The sequence below is a fragment of the Hippocampus bargibanti genome, linkage group LG17, assembly GCF_051943395.1.
Source record: "Hippocampus bargibanti isolate YZ-2025 linkage group LG17, ASM5194339v1, whole genome shotgun sequence".
Classification (NCBI taxonomy): Eukaryota; Metazoa; Chordata; class Actinopteri; order Syngnathiformes; family Syngnathidae; genus Hippocampus; species Hippocampus bargibanti.
The window spans coordinates 2246600-2261791 of NC_142750.1; the positions used below are offsets into that span (position 1 = coordinate 2246600).

General features: G+C 43.6%; 1 protein-coding gene across 1 annotated transcript; it reads left to right on the forward strand.

Annotated features, from left to right (window-relative positions):
• Positions 1 to 13723, forward strand: cacng3b (calcium voltage-gated channel auxiliary subunit gamma 3b). Its single transcript, XM_089018310.1, has 5 exons — positions 1 to 361; positions 732 to 1021; positions 8642 to 8725; positions 10907 to 11047; positions 12855 to 13723. Exons 2-5 carry the CDS (start codon positions 805 to 807, stop codon positions 13358 to 13360), a joined length of 948 nt encoding a protein of 315 aa, XP_088874436.1. The 5' UTR covers positions 1 to 361; positions 732 to 804; the 3' UTR covers positions 13361 to 13723.
• The last annotated feature ends 1469 nt before the right edge of the window (positions 13724 to 15192 follow it).

The window sequence follows — 15192 nt, forward strand, 5'->3', positions numbered from 1 at the left end:
AAAAGAGGAGGAGGCGGCGAAGGCTCTCATTGTTATTTCTCACCACTCCATTTGTGCCAGCAGACACGTTTGGAGAATCGAGAACCTGCCCACCGCGAAGACGTCCGCATTCTGCTGCCCCTTTGATTAAAAAAAAACAACCACCATTATCCATCTTAAACGTGGACGTCTATCAACCTTGGATTTCGAGGGAGAACATGTCAGTGTGTCAACAGCTGGAAAGGAAAAGACGACAGATCTCCATCCACGCTCACGGTAGCTGACGTGTAGGCATCGTTTGTTCGAAAAAAAGGGGGGAGCGAAAACAACCGACCTCGCCTCGCAATTTTGGAGCGACGTGACGAATCCTACATGTGAAGCGGTGAGTGTCGTTAAAGGAAAAACATCACACGCAAAAATAAAATAAAGAAAACCATCGGCAGTGGTGAAGATGCTTGCTGACTGTGCCGGCTGCTAGCTAAATTGCTAACTCCAGGAAATAAACGACCGAAGTCGACAGATGATGTATCGCTTTTTGCACTGACTGAAAGCTTGTCGGGGACAACCGGTGGTCGTCAAAAGCTCCGGTGTGCCCCTCACCCCCCTCGTGTGTGTACGTGAGATCGTGTTAGCGGCGGTGTTCCGATGCGCCACCAATCCCACCCTTCGCCAACAAAGCTCATCGACGTGTCATCCCAGAATTCTGTTTGTTAAATTGACCCCCCCCCCCTCTCCCCCTTTGTGGAAAATAGCGAGAAGGGGCTTTGGAAGCCCATCAAAGAGGAAGCGAACCAAGATTAAGCCCCCAAACCACGAGTCGCCTATATGAAGATGCTGATGTGTGACCGCGGCGTCCAGATGTTGGTGACGACGGTGGGCGCCTTCGCCGCCTTCAGCCTGATGACCATCGCCGTGGGGACAGACTACTGGTTGTACTCGAGAGGGGTCTGCCGCGTAAAAAGCAGCGGTGACAACGACACCAGCCGCAAGAACGAGGAGGTAATGACGCACTCCGGCCTCTGGCGGACCTGCTGTCTGGAAGGTACGTGACCAGTCTGGATGACCCGTGTGCGTGCGTGTTTATCGGTTGCATCTCCCTCCCCAGTGCATCAACAACGGAATACCTTGCTATGTTCTGTTGTCACGACTCGCTTGACTCTTATGTCAAATAATTTCTGCCCTTGAAGTCAATTGAAAGCCCACTAATCCGTTCCCGCAGACCCCCTCCCCTCTGAAATAATCACAACTATCCAAATTCAACTCAACATCACAGTGGCGAAAGACCATCACTAAAAAATATATATATATATTTTTTAAAATGGCTTAATTTCAGTCTGCAGTTTTGTTATTTATTCATTTTCTCCTTGTGGATGGTTTGTATGTTCTTCCCATTTTTAGTGAACTGGTGCCATGTGACTCTTTCATACTTTAGAATGGCGGTTTCTCTCTTGCATTTCAAGCTTCTAACATTAGAACGACCTATGGCACATGTGTGTGTCCAAGTGAAGGCCCGGGGGCCAAATCTGGCCCGTCACATCATTTTATTCGGCCCGCAAAAGCAAGTCATGCATGTTAACTGCCATGCGCTTATAAATGAAATGTATTATTATTATTATTATTATTAAAGTCTGCACCAAAATTTCAAATTGTCATATATAAACCACAAGGGGGCAGCATTTCCCCTTTTTTCCATGTTAGCGCTTTATTTCAGCTTCAGCTGTTGTTCAAGCCACCAATATGTATGTATTGCGTTGTATTTTGGACAGCCGCCCCCATTTCAAACTCATATAACTCCAGACCCATATAATTTAGGTGTTACTCTTTTTTTTCCCCTGATGAAATAAGAGAGTCTTAAAGGGCAACCAACATCACTTTTTTGTTTCCTAACTGACATCAGAAAAACGTTTTATAGCATCTAAAATACCCAAAATACGCAGTATGATATTTTCATTCAAATGCAAAACACCAATAAAAATGACTTAAAGTGTCCAAAATCTGCAAAAAAATGAGCTGCGAATTGGGCATTTTCAGAAAGTCCCGCCCCCAATTCGTGACGTCACGGCAAGACGTCTTGCATTGCTGGAGAATCAAAACAATGGCTTCAGATTCAGAGAATATGCTTTCTTGTTACACATCCAGTTATGAACATGATTCAAATATAAGAGGAAAGCATACATGTTTGCAATCGATTAAAGAATTTATTCCGTGCCATTTTGAGGCAACATTGGGGGGAAATGTATCACCAAAAAAGAGGCAGAAAATGGCGACCGAGCTCGTTTCCACAGGCTGATAAATTCCTTACATGGAGCTTGGTCACCCTCTTCTGACGGCTTTTTGGTGCAACATGAGGTTTTCAGACCAAACAACTACAGCAAAATACATTGACGTGATGGAAGGACTGCTAAAATGTGTCCTGTTTTCGGTCACGGGCGTTCCTTCAGTGACGTCACGTACGGACTCGTCACCAACTCAAAAACAAGACTTCCTGAATATTCAGCGCGAGTCTTAAAACGTAAAATATAGCTATATGCGGTGGAATCTTTGTAAAATACGCTCAGTAGAAGTCATTTGAAGCCATTTTACAAATTATGGACACAACTTGTTCGGAGACGTCGGTTGTCCTTTAAGATGGCTTTTACCAGCAATGTTTGAGACAGTCGGCGACAAACCTCACCTCACCTCAACTCAGTCTCACTTAAAAAGCCTCACGAATACCCACATCAAATAATGTCATCTTCACCGCCACTTGAAGATTGTAATTTCCTGTAAGAATACTTGAGTTATCTCGTGTCAATTTTCCGCAATGGTGCAGGTCAGATTTGCATTGCCCGCAGATAAAATATGTGTACGTGTTCTGTGTGCAGCCATTCATAACCGTCTCATTTTAACGGGTGTGGTGGGGGGGGGGGCGGCGGCATAGGAAGCTATTACAGGGCCAGATGGTGCAGGTCTAAGGATCGCCCGATGGATGGATGGATGGACAGACGCGCAATTCCTAGTTTTGTAATTGGATGAGTAAATCGGCAAATTCAAGCATATTCCCAAGCGATCACATAAACGGAGCAGTGGGGGCGATAGAGAAAGTAAACACAATGTCAGCACAATGTCAGTTTGCACGCATACAAGCACGGGCTCACGTAGAAAATGGTATGCAAGGGGGGGGGGGGGGAGAACGTGGTTTGTCGCATCCAAAATATCGTCCCAGTTGTATCATTCAGAATTGCCTGATAAATTGATGGGAAATTGACTTTTCAGACTGATGTGCTATCCGTTTATATAGCGCTTTAACAATAGCGAAAGCTGGAACAAAGCACTTAACTTGGACAACTGTCATATACAGGAAATAAAGCAGTCACAAAGATAGCAGAAAGCACCAGGGAGTCAAACTAAGAGCAAAAGTGAGTTTTGAGTTGGGAATTGAAAATATGACACAGAATAATAATAATAATAATAATAATAATACAGTAAAGTCTCGTTATATCGATATTCAAGGGAGTCCGAAAAAATATCGATATAACCGGGACTATCGATATATCCGACCCTGTTTGCATGTAATTTTCTCCATGCGTGCATAGAAATAGTATCGATATAACCGGGACTATCGATATATCCGATATCGATATAACGAGACTTTACTGTAATAATAATAATAATAATAATAATATATTTCATTTATAAGCGCCTTTCAAAACTCTCAAGGTCACTTTACAGTCACAGGATAAGTTTTCTGCGGGTGAGCAGCGGCAGCCAACTCACTCAACCCGGAAGTAACGCAAATAGATTGAAAGCTAGCTAGCTAATAGATCGATTTTCTGAATCTGCTCAGTTCCAAGCTCATTTTCTGGCAGTTTGTATTGCTGTTTTGATCTGGCATTTTTATTGGTGTTTTGCATTTGACGAAAAATATCAGCCTGCGTGTTTTGGGTATTTTCGATGCTATAAAACGTTTTTCTGATGTCGGTTATCCTTTAAAGGTGCGCATAAGAAAGTTAGAGGTTTTATTTTAGCTAGCTGCCCAAGATGAAAAAAAGCTGCACCCACTGCAGCTCATTTGACCATTTCACGTCCCCCCCACCCCCCGATTACACAGAAAACAGGAAGAAAAACAAACTTTTGTCATTCTTGATAGGCTGACGTGATGAATGAGCAAAAGAATGTTGGAAATGAGCAAGGAAGGGACAGAAAAGCTTTGCGGAGACTCAGACGTTGAATGAACGAAGCACATGGCAAGAGGCGATGCGTGCGGTGTGTCGAGTGATGGATGAGCGTTGTTTGACCTCCGCTTGAGAGGAATCTCTGGGGAGTGTTTCACCCTGCTGGGGCCCACCTGGTAATCACCAAGAGTTTTTTTTTTATCTCTCTAAAAAGACAGGGACAAAACGATCACCCAAGTGGTAGAATGAAGGCCGGGGGTAGGTAGGGTGAATTTAAAATCAGTCAAGATGTTGGAGGCTGTTTGTTTTTTTGGATTTAAAAAAAAGAATAATAATCAACTGATGGAGAAGGCAAACAATGTCCTCATCAATTTTTTTGACGGATCGCATTGTATTCATAGATTTTTGTTTGTTGTCCGATGTCGGTCATAGAGCGCAAATCATCTTCATTCAGTGGCAGTCATGGAAAAAAAGTCACTGATTCAAATATTTTTAGGCCAGCAGAGAAGGCCTTGCAGGCCCTGACGGCCCACCTTCATTTGTGGTTCAGTTTTTGGCGGGAAGAGTCACAAATGACCTCTGAACGATTGCCGTATTCTTCAAAAGCAGCACCAAAGTGCGCTTTTGAATGGAGAAAGCCATCCTGAGGGCTTGCGATGACAACATTTGGAATCAAAAAAGCATTTTGGCTGCGAGAGGAGTTGAATATGTGCTGGGAAAAAAAATGCGAGCTGTGCATCCAAGCACCACATACCTCGCTCGCTTTCATCAGCCATCACCGTGGAAACGAGCTTCTTCCTGCCTCACCCTCTTTTCTTCCTTCTCTCCTTATCCTGAAAGAAGTAATCAGAGAGAGGGAGAGCGAGGTAGAAACCAACGTGAGGAAGCGCTTCCGTCACCCACGCTGAGCTGTCAGACGTAGAAACAAGCGGCCCAATTCGCTCTGCTGTTTAACTTTCTTTACTTCGCTCACTCTGTTTTTGGCGTTTTCTTCTTCGTTGGTCATGGAGGTGTTTTGTGTGTGTTTGTATGAGTAGTCTTGTGAGGACCACTCACATTTTATACCATACGTAGTAAGGACATTTTTGACAAGTGAGGACCTTTTGGCCGGTCCTCACAAGTTTTTCATTCTAAAGGCTTCTAGAAGGTCTGTATATGCATCTGTTAAAGTTTCACAGAGGTCCTCATAAATTCACCCAAAATGATTTGTATGTGTGTATTTTCATTTCACTTGGATACACACGCATTTTACTCACTGTGTGTGTGTGTGTTTATCTGTGTGTGTATATGTGTGTTTAATGAGAGGAAAACGTTCATACCACAAAAAGTAAAACGATATTTTAACCAAATTCACCACAGGGGTGAGGACTTTGAATGTACCCATTCAGAATCCTGCTGTTATTTCAGTTTCAAGTCCACTTTTTATTTCTTTGTTTTTAAAGAGGTTGAAGTGGGAAATGGGGTGACATTTAGTGTTCAAACTAGTTCTTCTCTAAACTTATCAACAACGGTGGTCCTCACTCCTTATCTGGAGTTATCCGGACCTCACAAGACTATTGAAACAGGAATGTGTGTGTGTGTGTGTGTGTGTGTGTGTGTGTGTGTGTGTGTGTGTGTGTGTGTGTGTGTGTGTGTGTGTGTGTGTGTGTATCTGTTCCGCCTTCATTAGTGAGCGTTATCGGCGGAGGGGGGCGGGCACGCGTCAGTAGAAGGTCCCTTGTTGGATTTTGGAACAGATGTTGTTTGCCATATTGATTCCCAAAGCAACCGGCTTGGTGTGAAAGTCATGATTTTTTAACTCATTCACTAATTTATTCGGGGATTGAAAAGCACCATTGCTCAATTAGTTCAGGTTTCGTTTTTTTTCTTGCTTGGGTGTCGATAAAGCGCTTGGCCAGCCCTCTGACAATGTTTTTACTTTTTCACAAGGGGACAGCATTTCCGATTTCAGATTTATTTTTCACTGCACATATTAAAATATAGGACGGTTAATTCCTAAGTTATGTGGGTCTGGAATTATCTGAGCTTGAAATGGGGGCAGCTGTACAAAATACAGGTAACATCCGACTTACGACCATGACCTCCAGACCCTATTTTTACAATTTTAATTCTACGCCTGGCAGGCACCGCAACGCGCTAGCAGGCTAGCAGGCCAGTAGGACAGTTTTGGCTAGTCAGCCAGCATCTCACTCTCGCACAGCAAACAATCGTCTGGTGGCACCAGAGGGGGGAGTTTGCGACTCATTTTGCCTCTGAGTCGCTATGTAAACTTTTTGAATGGATTTCAACGTGCGACCGTTTTGACTTACGGCCGTTTGGTCGGAACGGAACTCGGTCGTAAGTCGGATGTCACCTGTATTCTTTCATCATGGATGTACTTTATTGTGGGTCACGTCTGGGTAATTATTTCCCACTTTTGTGTCGTTGTCAAGGTAATTAGTCATTTAGCCCCCTCTATTCAACATTTTGAATGGATTTTGACTTACGACCATTTTGACTTACGACCGTTTGTTCTGAATGGAACTCTGTCGTGAGTCGGATGTTACCTTATGTATTAGCCGTGATGATTTCATATAAAAGGAAATTTCCAGCCCCTATTCTCTGACTCCCATCATGCCGCAGTTCTGCCCTCGGCCCAGGCTGACCTTTCGGAGGCACACGTGTCCAGATAAATGTGCCCCCTACTGCATTTTACGGACCGTATATGCAATGTAAAGATGTCATGCCGTTTTCTAGAGACTCTTTCTGTGACATCACGGCGTTGCAACTTTTAGCATTGATGGAGAATAAGAAGTTATCATATTTAAAAGTTTCATGCTGTTATATGCTTAGTGAACATGTGTGACTCGAATACACAATTGAAGCACAGACAACCTGGGGTCAATCTGAGGTCAAATGACACAGCTTGTTAAACTGCTATCGTCATCAAGGAGATCTGGCCTTGGACAGAATTTAGGACTTTGAAACTCCTTTATCACCGGAGTAATTTATGACTTGAAACACCTTCACAGGAAGAGCTCATTAGCCAGGTTACAAATTTATCAGTTCAGTTGCTTAGAACTCAAGAGGTGTGGTGTTCTAATCAAGAAAACTATATTTTACTAATGTATCACTTTAATTTGCATATACTCTCAATAAATAGCTTGGCAGAGGGCTGCAGAATTCAGACGTCCGTCATGAATGGCTGCGTCTCCTGCCGGCAGTAAAAGACAATCTTTCTGGGTTCGAGCCTTTGTCCACAGTGTCTATCGAACATCTCTGACAAGCATCGAATCAAAACAGGCTAAAAAGAGTAGCGTTCAAGTTAGCATGGTCACATTTCACCGCCGTCGTATGGAACGGATACGGATACATTTGTGAATGGCAACGAATGACTTCTATCTATCGCTCGGCATGGTGACCATCAGGGCCATGACTGCTTCTGCTGGATTCATCATGTAGCGTAGGATGCCAAGTGCAAGAAACTCTTCATATGCTAATGCCTCCGCAACACATTTCCTGCTGTTTCCGTGCCGGTTGGCGACGGCCAAAACTCTTTCGCGGCACTTTGTCGCTTCCCATCCGTCTTCGTCTCACCCCTTTAACCCTCCCCTCCCACCCTCCACATCAACCACCATGTGTGAATAGTACAGGCAAAGGAATTAAGACACACACACACACACACACACACACACATTCCCACCAGTGAGTGTGCGCGCCAGCACCGGAGGACTTCCACAAAGAAGGATGAGTCACTCCGAGGCGAGCTCGTAGCATCCGCAGCCCAGTCGATACAACACAAACACACACTCACCCCCCACAACAAACACACACTGTATAAATAAACCAGGGACTTTCACTTGGTTTGTGTAAGCAGAGCTTTAAAGGACAACCGACAGCATTTTTTTTGTTTCCTAAAAAAAGAAAAACGTTTGATAGCATCTAAAATAGCCAAAACACACAGGCTGATATTTTTAGTCAAATGCAAAACACCAATAAAAATGACTTAGTGTCCCAAAACTGCCACAAAATGAGCTCGGAACTGGTGAGATTCAGAAAGTCCCGCCCCCTTGTTCGTGATGTCACTATTGGTCACACACTGCCTAGCTCCAGAATCAAAACTATGGCTTCAGAGTGTTCAGATTCGGAGAAGATGCTTTCTTGTTACTCATCCAGTTATGAAGAGTTCTGAAGAGTCCAAATACATTCATCGCGACTTCGAGGCCGTGCCATCACACGGTCGATTGCTGTGCGAGAGTGAGATGCTGGCTGCCTGGCCAAAATTGTTGTACGCGTTGCCGGCCTGCTAGCACGTTGCGGTGCCAGGCGTAGAATTAAAATAATAAAAATAGGGTCTGGAGGCTGTGGTCGTAAGTACGGGTGGTCGTAAGTCAGATGTTTCCTGTCTATATAAATCAATATGTATTGTATTGTATTGTATTGTATTGTATTCCTTTTTTCTTTACATGCAGCTAACGGCGAGCTCCACAAATGCTATTTTAACCAACACTCCCTTTGTCCCTCCCCAGGAACCTTCCGAGGTGTGTGCAAGAAGATCGATCACTTTCCCGAAGATGCCGACTACGAGGCCGACGCCGCCGAATACCTCTTACGTACGTTGACGAATAAACGCGCCTCGTAACTGCGCCGCGCTTCATTCATTCATTCATCCATCCAGCCATGTCATAACAGCCTCCGATTCCGTTTTTTCATAATATCATGATGGCATACATCGGCTTACGAACGCTTGAGCTCACGAACGTTTCGCCTTACGAACATGAAATAAATTAGAATATAATCTTGACATACAAACTACTTTTCGGCAGATGAACACCAAACCACACAGCGCCACAGTGGCTGGCGGACTCGTTTTCCACACCCCGTTTGAGTGCAGACGTGGTTTGTTATCGAGTGGAGTACATTTGCTATCATGGGACCGAAAAAGACCCCACCACAGGCTCGTGTTAAGCCGAAGAGGACACAAAAGAAAATTACTGTCGAGCAGAAGAAGGAGATGACGTAGCGTCCCAGTACCAGTATGCTAAGTTGACCATTGCTACGTGTAGCTAAGGATGTTTCTGTGTTGTCTAAGGAACGGTATCAGGCAATAGAAGAGGTTGAAAGGTAAAATTTTCATAAATGTAACGTTCGTAAACCGAAAAGTTCGTAAATCGAGGTATCACTGTACACCCATGAGAATATTAGAAGAGAAAATAGTAGGAAGTTGTTTTTTTCACCCTCCCTCTGATTGTTACGATGGCTGGAGAGGAAAATATTACCCGCAACAGGATGGGGGAGGAAAAAAAAATCAGATGAAGCATCTTTTTCATTGCTTCACTGAACACGGACTAACCGTCCCCGGAGGCTTCCGATTGGAGCACGAGCCTGAAAGCCAGCCAGCCAATCAGGAGCCAGGACCTAGTGACCGGCATTTGATTCAGCCCAAGGATGTGGGCTATGGGGGCGGGGCCTGCATGCTCAATTGCGCTCTACCCTTTTAGCAACGTTTTGCAACTCAACCAAAACAGATTTGCAGTAAAATAGGCCGTTTGTTGGAAACCTTCAGTTTAGTACATTTGGGAATGGCAGTGAATGAGTTAATTTTCCCCCAGTGGGGAAATTTGTTATATCATATACGTATGATACATTATATATGCATATTATAAAATATATATTTTTTTGAATGTCATAATGATGAGCTGAGAAAAAGAGATTACAGTGATACCTCATATTACGAACTTAATTGGTTCCCGGAAAGTGTGTGTAAGGTGAAAAGTGTGTATTCCAAACACTAATTTCCCATTGGAAACCATTAAAAATGAGACTAATCTATTTCCAGGTCCCCACAAAACATAATTTTCTCTTAAATAAGCCTTACAACTACACAAAATATGCCTTATTTTATGTATAATAAATGTACTATTGTATTGTAATGAAAGAAATAAACTGGACTGTATGATAAAGTCGTTTTATTTACCTTTGTGATGCTCGTTGATGCTGTTGCCTCTTGATGATATCCATGTGAAGTTGCTAGCTGCTTTTCATTAATCCAAATCAACAGAAGTTTTTCAACCTGTTCTATTGCCTGAGAGCGTTGCTTAGATAACACAGGAACACCCTTAGCCACATGTAGCAATGGTCGACTTAGCATACCGGTACTGGGACGCTAAGTCACACAAACGCACACCTCGTTGGTGTTTCTCGATGATCTCCTTCTTCTGCTCAACCGTAATTTTCTTTTGTGTCCTCTTCGGCTGAACACTAGCCTGTGGTGGGGTCTTTTTCGGTCCCAAAACAGCAAAAAAAATACACCACTCTGTAACAAACCACGTCTGCACTCAAAGACAGGTGGTGTGGAAAACTAGTCCGCCAGACATTGTGGCGCTCCGTGTGTTTCCCGAAAACTAGTTCGTATGCCAAGATTATATTCTCGCTAATTTAATGTTCGTAAGGCGAAAACGTTCGTTAGCTAAAGCGTTCGTAAACCGAGGTATCACTGTCCAACGAATTCCACTTCGGCTCTGTTATGAGAGTGTTTTAAGATCGCCAGTTTAGTCTCGGGAACAAAATAAAGTCCTCTCTCGAGGCACCACTGACAAAAAAAAATACGTAAAATCTCTCATCGACTCACTAAAACCTTGGCATTCCGTTTTGAAAAGCAGCTCGGGGCCTCTTACTTGTATACTCGTCGTCATCGGTGGAGACATTGTGACATCCATTGCTGCTATTTTGGTAACCTGTACTTTGGGACTGCCAAATGTCGTTAAGCTAACAGCTTGTTTTTAACCAAACAGGTGCAGTGCGTGCCTCCAGTATCTTCCCCATCATGAGTGTGGGGCTGCTGTTCTTAGGAGGACTCTGCGTCGCCGCCAGTGAGTTTTACCGCAGCCGACACAACGTCATCCTCAGCGCCGGAATCTTCTTTGTCTCCGCAGGTCAGTGTGCACTGCAAACAGGTCCCGAAAGATGCATAAAGCACGTCTGTTCTTTACGATAGAGGGAGATCTTTTATTTTTGTATTTTTTTTTTCTTCCTGACGCAAATAGCTTTTCGGCATTTTGGTTGTACAGACGCTCCCCTACTTACGAACATTGGAGTTACGAACAATGGTACATACGAACATTTTGGTGCGTGTGTGTGTGTGTGTGTGTGTGTGTGTGTGTGTGTGTGTGTGTGTGTGTGTGTGTGTGTGTGTATATATATATACACAGTAAAGTCTCGTTATATCGATATCGGATATATCGATAGTCCCGGTTATATCGATACTATTTCTATGCACGCACGGAGAAAATTACATGCAAACAGGGTCGGCTATATCGATAGTCCCGGTTATATCGATATTTTTTCGGACTCCCTTGAATATCGATATAACGAGACTTTACTGTGTGTGTGTATATATATATATATATATATATATATATATATATATATATATATATATATATATATATATATATATATATATATATAGTATCGATATAACCGGGACTATCGATATATCCGATATAACGAGACTTTACTGTATATATATATATATATATATATATATATACAGACCCTCTCGAAGCTTTTAGAATGAAAAACTTGTGAGGACCGGCCAAAAGGTCCTCAATTGTCAAAAATGTCCTCACCACATATGGTATAAAATGTTAGTGGTCTTCACAAGACTAGCATACACACACACACACACACACACACACACACACACACACACACACACACACACACACATAAAGCGAGGCTCTCCTAGTCCATATCATTAGTCCAGAATACAGTGCCCATGCAGTGTGGTGGAACATACAGAATGGGGACAATTAGCTGGATGTAATTAAGTACAATCAGCCTCACACTTTTGCGGTAAATAATTACCAATTTGGCCTCAAGAATTCACTCCAAAACCCCAGTGGGGCCTTCCACATCCCGCTGAACAGCAATTACAGCCTTTTTTTTGGGTGTCAATGAGGCAAGAGCAGGTGTGCGTGTGTGTGTGTGTGTGTGTGTGTGTGTGTGTGTGTGTGTGTGTGTGTGTGTGTGTGTGTGTGTGTGTGTGTGTGTGTGTGTGTGTGTGTGTGTGTGTGTGTGTGTGCGTCCGTGCATGTGTGTGTATCCATTGTGTGTATCTAGCTATCTATCTAGCTATTAGCTAGCTAGCTCTCTATTTGCTATCTAGCTGGCTAGCTAGCTATCTATCTAGCTATTAGCTATCTATTAGCTAGCGAGCTAGCTTTCGATCTGTTTGATTTACTTTCGGGTTGAGTGAACGCTGGTACGTGTGGCTGCCGCTGCTCACCCACAGAAAAAAAAAAAGATCCTGTGACTGTAAAGTGACCTTGAGAATTTTAAAAGGCGCTTAGAAATTAAATGGATTGTCATTCTTATAAACCCATTGAACATATTGATTGTGAAATTGGATGTGATGCAATGGCAGTATTGTGTATTTTGTACACCTTGCCCCCATTTCATGCACAGATAACTCCAGACCCATATAACTTAGAAATTAACTCTTTTTTTTTCTGATGAAAGAAGAGAATCTAAGGTTTTTAACGCTGTGTTGAGTGTTTATGTAGTCCTAAAACTCAATATTCTGCGGGTCCTGCAATTTGAGTGAAAATGACAAAAACCCTGGCACTGCAGTGGACACCTATTTACGCATCGTCTGGCAGTGAATGAGTTTAGGTCCTCTGGATTAAATTCAGGCTGAATCTAATTTCTAAGTGTTTTTTTTTTGTCTTTTTCTTGCAGGCCTCAGCAACATCATTGGAATTATCGTCTATATTTCCGCCAACTCGGGCGATCCGGGGCAAAGCGACAGCAAGAAATCCTACTCGTACGGCTGGTCCTTCTACTTTGGCGCTCTCTCCTTCATCATGGCGGAAATGGTGGGAGTGCTAGCGGTGCACATGTTCATCGAGAAGCACCGCAAGCAGCGCGCCAAATCCCGTACGGAGCTCATCAAAAAATCGGCCTTCAGTCGCATCCCCTCCTACCGTTACCGCTTCCGGCGTCGCTCCAGCGTCCGTTCGTCGGAGGTTCCCAGCCGCGATGCCTCGCCGCTGGGTAAAGTGGGTTACACGGGTCCCGGAGCCTCCGAAATGCCCATGTACACGCTGAACCCGCGCGAGGCGGGCAACGCCGCTAGCAAATCAGGTTTAGCTAGCCTGCTCAACTCGGAGAGGGAGTTCTTACAGAGTAGCACGCTCACTAAAGACTACGCCAAGGACCCCAACCGTAGGACCACGCCTGTGTGAGAGGCGTCGCCCGCTGATAGCGACCAATCGTCGTAGCGAAGAGGATGGCTGAGATGGGGTGGTTAGCTTGCTAAAGCTAGCAACTATTTTGACTGTGAACTTTTTAGCCTTTGAACTGTGAATCCTGAGCCCAGTGAGCATTTCGCTTTGTGTAGCACGAGCCGTTTGGATGGAGATCTTTTTCCCCGCCCATCTTCATTTCTCAACCTCATATTTCTGTCGTTAGCATTTTCGTTTCCAACTAGCTTGCGTTCCCTTTTTTTACCCTCTTTAACTCATTCACTGCCGTTCCCAAATTTATTCGGGAATTGAAAATATGACGTGGAGCGCCATTCCCGAACTTGTTCGGGGTTTTTTTTTTTCATGCTTGGGTACCGATAAAGCACTGGTCAGACCTCTGGCAATGTTCTTTTTTCCCCTTCCACAAGCTTTTGCCTTTTGTCCATGTTAGCGCATTGTTACAGCTTTAGCTGTTGTTAAAGCGCTATAGAAATCAATACTATTGGCTATCTAGCTAGCTAGCTGGCTGGCTGGCTGGCTGGCTATCTACTAGCTATCTATCCAGCTAACTAGATATCTATTAGCTATTTATTAGATATCTATTAGCAAGAGAAGTTGGCTGGCTAGCTATTAGCTACCTATTATCTATCTAGCTAGCTGGCTGACTATCTGTTAGCTATCTATCCAGCTAGCTAGCTATTAGCTAGCTAGCTGTCTGTCTATTGGCTATCTATTAGCTATCGAATAGCTAGCTAGCTAGCTTTCAATCTATTTGAATTTATTCCGGGTTGACTGCCGCTGCTCACCCAATAATAATAATAATAATACCTTTCACTTATAAGCGCCTTTCAAAACTGTCAATGTCACTTTACAGTCACAGGATTTAACTAATAGCTATTTATCTTGTTGGCTATCTAGCCAGCTATCTAGATGGCTACCTAGCTAGCTAACTATTTGGATTGGATTTGCCTTTATTCGTCTCGCAGTGGAGAAAATTACATTTCACAGCAGCAAAGTGATGAAAGCTATCTATTTGCTATCTATTAGCTATCTCGCTAGTCAGCCATCTAGTTAGCTATCTATCTATCTGCCATCTATTAGCTATCCCGCTAGCTATCTATCGATCCATCTAAGGTTTCTTACACTGCATTGAATGTTTATGTCGTCCTACAACTCAATGTTCTGCGGGTCCTGGAATTCGAGTGACAATGACAAAAACCCTGGCACTGGAGCGGACACCTATTTGCATGTCGTCTGGCAGTGAATGAGTTAAGGAATAGGATTGCACGATCTTACATATTTTGTTCAAATTGTCCTAAAAAGTGAATGAAACCTAAATGTGAGCAAAAGGGGGGCAGGGTAGGACCTCGATCTCATTTGGTCGTTGGTAGCAGATACGTAAGATTCAGTTGGACTGACAGAATGCTAGCAACGATAGCATTTGTCAGCCTCCATGTATATATTCTATATGCTAGTTTTCAACGTAAGCTAGCTACTTCCGTGACAGAGAAGTTGGACTGAGGGGTCAATCGAGTTCATTCCCGTCTACATTTTAACTCATAGGAGTTGATCTCTGGTCATTTTTTTAGATCACCAGTGCTTCCTTTTCCACTCTTTTCTTCTCTATTTCCAAAATGTCACCGTCTTCACTCGTTCCTAGACGAGATTCCGTTGAGGAACCTGCGGAACGGAGGATAGACCACTTAGCTGTGACGAGGGTTCGAGACAGAGCCATAAAAACATTTTAAACAAGAGACGTTCGCCCACTACCTCTCGCTGAATATCGTTCAACGATTGCGTCTAGGGTCTTTGTTGTGTAAGGGGAGGGGGTA